This window comes from Ostrea edulis, chromosome 1, assembly GCF_947568905.1.
Source record: "Ostrea edulis chromosome 1, xbOstEdul1.1, whole genome shotgun sequence".
Lineage (NCBI taxonomy): Eukaryota > Metazoa > Mollusca > Bivalvia > Ostreida > Ostreidae > Ostrea > Ostrea edulis.
Window position 1 is genome coordinate 57,493,769 of NC_079164.1, and position 6,000 is coordinate 57,499,768.

At 35.8% G+C, this 6,000-nt stretch overlaps 1 protein-coding gene across 1 annotated transcript in view; it reads left to right on the forward strand.

Moving 5' to 3' along the window:
• Positions 1-6,000, forward strand: part of LOC125664643 (sodium-dependent serotonin transporter-like) — a 161,099-nt gene that overhangs the window by 65,831 nt on the left and 89,268 nt on the right. Inside the window, exons 4-10 of the mRNA XM_048897486.2 lie at positions 174-312; positions 642-776; positions 1,006-1,109; positions 1,334-1,458; positions 3,735-3,847; positions 4,232-4,360; positions 4,629-4,728. Of these exons, the coding sequence (XP_048753443.1) occupies positions 174-312; positions 642-776; positions 1,006-1,109; positions 1,334-1,458; positions 3,735-3,847; positions 4,232-4,360; positions 4,629-4,728 (845 nt within the window). The remainder of the gene's footprint in view (positions 1-173; positions 313-641; positions 777-1,005; positions 1,110-1,333; positions 1,459-3,734; positions 3,848-4,231; positions 4,361-4,628; positions 4,729-6,000) is intronic.

Consider the following 6,000-nt stretch of genomic DNA (forward strand, 5'->3'; position numbering starts at 1 on the left):
TAAGCTTCCGACCTTGTTAGTTATTTGCATATATATATAAGGTTACATGTGTATTCATATGTTAAGACCCAAGCACCTGTGTATTTTCGTAATTTCGGCGATCATAGATGTACAATTGAAACTTGCGGAGCGCTTCCTATGGTGAGAAATTGACTGAGTACCTATTTTAACAGGAGGGAAGTTTTAGGATTACAATATGCCGATGGAATAAATCATGTAGGAGGTGTAAATTGGATGATAGCTTTGTGTCTACTCGGTGTTTTTGTCATCGTTTATTTTGCCATGTGGAAAGGCATCAAGAGTTCGGGGAAGGTAACACAATTCAAAAGTACTCGTTTTCGTGGAAACAAACTATATTCAAGGAGAAAGTTGAATTTGACAAAATTTTCATAATCACTCTCTTTGTAATTATTTCATAACTTACTAATACTTTTGAGATTTATGAAAGAAAACATTTGATGATGTACTACATTAAAAGAAATACTTTCTGCTTCATGTATTTTTCAATTTACTACAATCCCTGTCATTTGAACAACAACAAACAAATGATGAATAAAAAACGACGTCATTAAAAGTTATATATCTGAACGTGTAGAACATTCATTATCTAAATGTGATATTTCGAGATATACAAAAACCAGGTTGTGTGGGTGACCGCGACAATGCCGTACGTCGTACTGTTCATCTTGTTGATCCGTGGCTGTATGCTGGAGGGCTCCATGAAAGGAATTATTTACTATGTGACCCCGGTTTGGAATGAAATCGCCAAAACAGACGTACGTTCAATATTCTATTTCATTTGAATATCAAATACGAATGCTTGCACATTTGAATACCTTCTAAAATATATAAAAAGCATTGCAACAGTAATAAAACTTTAAAAAATTCATGCAGTTTCTACAATATATGAGCAATGTTAATGAAATCATTTTACATAATCCTTTTTGCCATTGCGTCAATTTCAAACCAATTTAAGCGTAATATATCTTCGTTATGATATGATAGGTCTGGATAGCGGCAGCGGCACAGATTTTCTTTTCCCTGGGACCTGGTTTTGGAGTTTTGTTAGCTCTCTCTAGCTATAACAGACTCAACAACAACTGTTACAAGTATTGCTTTAAGTGCAAACTCTTTGTCTCTGAAACTGTACCATCGCTTTGGCGATAGATAGTAATCCAATTAATTGTTTACATGAACACTTAAGATATTCTAGATAAAACTGCAATTCATGAAGTACGCGCATCCAAATATCTCATAACAGTCAAAATCTTGCATGTATGTAGTAACTGATAAAAACTGGACTTTTTTATTTTTTTATTTTTTTTCACTTCAGGGACGCTCTAATAACCAGTTCCATCAACTGCTTCACAAGTTTTTTTGCCGGCTTCGCTGTATTTACCGTTCTTGGTCACATGGCAACAATTCAAGGCAAAGAAGTCCGGGATGTAGCGAGAGACGGTATAAAATTTATTTAGAATAGATATTGCTTTCCGTTAAACCTAGAAAATTGTATGTATATGTACATATACAATGAAATTTTCTAATGCTCAGAAGCATCACGTATGTGGTAACTCTGTAGTTTCATGAATTTGATATGATGGACTTCTATTATATGTACCAAACAAAGGTTTATCTGTAATTAAAAGATGTTTATTATTTTAAAATATATATATATAATTTATTTTAAGAGATATTACCTTGATGCTGAGATGTGTTTCTTTAATTCACAGAAATAACTTTTCAGATATTCAATGAGATTCTGTGATAAATAGAGAATATTACATGCTAAAATCCGTGTATATCATATCAGCCCGAGTGGCCCCATATCAGCCCGAGGACCGGGTTACGTTTTTGCATTTTAAAGTTACATCAAAGAATATTTGATACATTACTTTACTATGGTAAAAACTTGATACAATGATTTACAATGGTTAAAGATGTAGGTGCATTGATTTACCATCATGGTAAATCTTTGATACATTGATTAATTGTGGTAACAACTTTGATACATTAATTACCATTAGTTACGGTATACACACATTAAAAACATTGATTTGCCATGGATAAATCTTTGATACGTTGATGCGAGCAAATACGATATGCATTTTTGCACTCTTGTCTGATGTGCTATGGGTTTTCGGACCGGTCGTTGATATCGGTTATTATTATACCTCAGTATGATAATTCTATGCAACGCGTAATCTGATTGGTCTAGACGGTCACATGCCAGGGATAACAAAACTTCATATCTCCCTCTCAAACATCATATCTCCCTATCATATTTACTGCTTGGGCAGCCTCGTGCACTTTCCATAGATTTAACGTCAAAGACGACGAAATGTATTGTCACGTCACAATAAGTCCGAGTCATTCTACTTCCATAATTAGTAAGGCACAAAATATGCGGGTCTCTGATACACAGTTAAATCGCCTGGTTTTGGTTGATACAAAAACAAACAAGTAAATCAGCATTGAGGGTGAATGGTAAAACAAAAACTGGTTATCATATCACTGTATTTCGCTGTTTGTACCTTCTGATTCGTTGAGGCGCGGTGTTACCGTTAGGGCAATCTCAGCTACATTCATGTACAATGTATAGATGAGCGGACTCCAATCTCAAATGCAATTTTGTGGTCTTGCTTTGTTTCGGTATAATAAACAATTTATTGCATGAATGTTCGGGAGATATGAAGATTTATTCACCCAAAAAAAATCATATTCCCCCCGGGCGTTGCCCTCGGGGAATATGATTTTTCTTGGGTGAATAAATCTTCATATTTCCCTCACTATCATGCAATAAATGTACATTGTGACATCTGTTTTACTTTAAAGATATTTTTCTTCGACGATACCTCTTATACGAAGAGATCTATTATACATTTATTGCATGATAGTGAGGGAGATATGAAGATTTATTCACCCAAGAAGAATCATATTCCCCGAGGGCAACGAGGGTGAATAAATCATCATATCTCCCGAACATTCATGCAATAAATTGTTTATTATACCGAAACAAAGCAAGACTACACTAGTGCATTTGAAATTAGAGTCCGCTCATCTATACATTGTATGTAGCTGAGATCGTCCTAACGGTAACACCGCACCGCCATCGTATTAAAAGGTACAAACAAAATACAGTGACATGATAACCAGTTTTTGTATTTCCATTCTCCTTGAATGCTTGTATTTTGTATCAACCAAAACCAGGCGGTTTTTTTTTTAAACTGTGTATCAGAGACCCTCATATTTTGTGCCTTACGAACCATGAAAGTAGAATGACTCGGACTTATTGTGACGTCACAATACACTTTGTCTATCTTGACGTTAAATTTATGGAAAATGCACGGAGCTGCCCCAGGGGTAAATGTGATGGGGAGATATGATGTTTGAGAGGGAGATATGAAGTTTTATCATCCCTGGCACGTGACTGTCTAAACCAATCAGATTACGCGTTGCATAGAATTCTCATACTGAGGTATAATAATCTACCAAATTGTATCTTTTTGTATGAAGAGAAATGTTATCTAAAAAGAGATGCCTTCTATAGAAGTGGCATTTATTTTACACAAAATGAAACATCTTGATTTGGTACTAGTAAAGACGGTTGTTTATATGTTGACAAATTTCACGTTCAACGTTGTTGCTGTGTTAAATGTAATTATCAATTGTATTTCATTACATGTACAATTGTATTGTGCACGCCTGTCGGTACTAACAGTTTTCTTTTTGTTCAGATGTGGGGCTGATATTCATCGTATATCCAGAAGCCATATCCACTCTACAGGTTTCACCGCTATGGGCAATACTGTTCTTTTTAATGTTCATCACTCTCGGACTAGATACAACAGTGAGTTAGTTTTAATGCATTTACTGCATTTGAAGTTAAAGAAATATAGAAACAAAAGTAGCACATTTGTATATATTGTGGAATAAAGCACCTAAACTGTAAAATTTTTAATCTACACGTAGTGGTAACTTGCACATGAAAAACCCCGTCTAAATATTCCATGAATACTCGTTATTTGTAGTTCATTTCCCAGTGAAATGTAAATTATCTCGAAAATGTAACGCATACACGTAAGAGTTATCCTTGAATTCGCGATCAATTCACGTGTCATTTTCTACATATCCGGTAGGTAGAACGAACAAAAATCTTTCACACCTTTATCACAGTGTAAAACGCTTAATTTCTACATCGTACATACTATATACACGTAATATATAATTGTAGTTTGGAGGATTAGAGGCTATTTGCACGGGGGTTCTAGACGAATGGCCAGTCCTACGGAAACACAGAAAGCTGTTTGTTCTTTTTCTCATTATATACTGCTTTGTCGGGGCCCTAGCTACAACCACATATGTAAGTATTATTTGGAATTTAAATAACTGTTTGATTTTCAAAGTTTTCAATGAAATATTCAGAATTGCATTATGGGTGATGTTTTTTAAAATTTAAATCTCGGATTTGAATATGAACCATTCTAATTGGTGAAGGTTTATTTTTCTCTGCATAGGGAACTCGAGAACAAAAATAAAGTCTGAAGAAGTATCACTGATCATACGTGTATGTATTCTTACTAGAATTAAACAGACTGCCTCTTCAAGAAAACATGCTTTATCATTTTAAGGGAGGCATACACGTTGTTCAGCTGCTTGATTCTTATGTTGCCCCGATTGCCCTCATCTTTGTGGTGTTCTTGGAAGCTGTCTCCGTCTCATGGATTTACGGTAACTGACTGAATTGATTTCTTGTACGAGAGCCCAGTGTGCTCATTTACGAACGAGAAAAATGTTTCGCAAAATAAAAACAAATCATTTGCAAAATATCACGTAGCTTTAGCGAATTAACGAGAAACTTTCGCGAAATATTAGTAACGTGAAACTGAGTCGAAATTCTAAATACATACAGAGTTATACATTTAAAAAACCACAATAATTCACATTTTAAAGAATCATTGGTCTAACTTCCGCTCATTTTTCACACAATCGGAATTAAATGTCTTTACACTATGCACTAAATTGTATGGCTTATCCACCATGACGTGATTTTCCGGTCTCCCAAATGTCTTGAAGTTTGTTTCGACCTTTAATCCCACGATTTCAAACATGCACATGGTCACCGATTTGCTGATTACGTTCGTTAACACTAAGGTATTCTCATATCCTTGATCTTTTTCCAATAGGGAAAAGTATATCGCAACGCACTCCTATGGTTTTGATGCACCTAAATGTCCCATGTTAGCATGGATCTTTGGTGGTGGTATTTTCTAATCGGCACAGTTCTGACAATACCTCCTTATATCTTTGAACATGTGCGACCGGTAACATATCTGTCGGATACGATTAAAACTTCGCTCGATTCCCTATTGCCCATTCATTCTCGTCATGTAGACAGTACAGCACAACATCTTTCAGACATTCGAGAACCATAATCTGGTCTAGATCACCAAGTTTAGGATGTGAATGACACCAACACAGATCACTAAGTGTTTGTATTGTCGTAAAAGAAATTTAACTTTCTTGCTCTGTTTCTGCACAAAAATTGGTTTCAAAATTCTTTTTGACATGATCAAGTCTTCGCACTTCCCAATCACACAATCGTTTGATTGTAAATTTCCCAGATCATCTTTTGTATAACTAGGGAAAGTGTCACAGTATGTAGCATCCACTGAATCAATATACATGTATATCACAGACGACTGAGCAGCTTCGATATTCGAAGAAATAGTAGATGTAGTTACATCGATACACTGATCCAGAAGTCTCGTGGGGATCCAGGTTAGAATAGGCCCTCAGTACCCCTTGCTTTTCGTAAGACGCGACTGCATGTGACGGTCTTACGGATGAGACCGCAAAAACCGAGGCCCTGTGTCACAGCAGGTGTGCACGATAAAGATCCCACCCTGCTCAAAGGCCATAAGCGCTGAGCATAGGTCTAAATTTTGCAGCCGGCAATGAGTGAAATATTCTCGAGTGTTCCAACAATATGCAATCAATCAA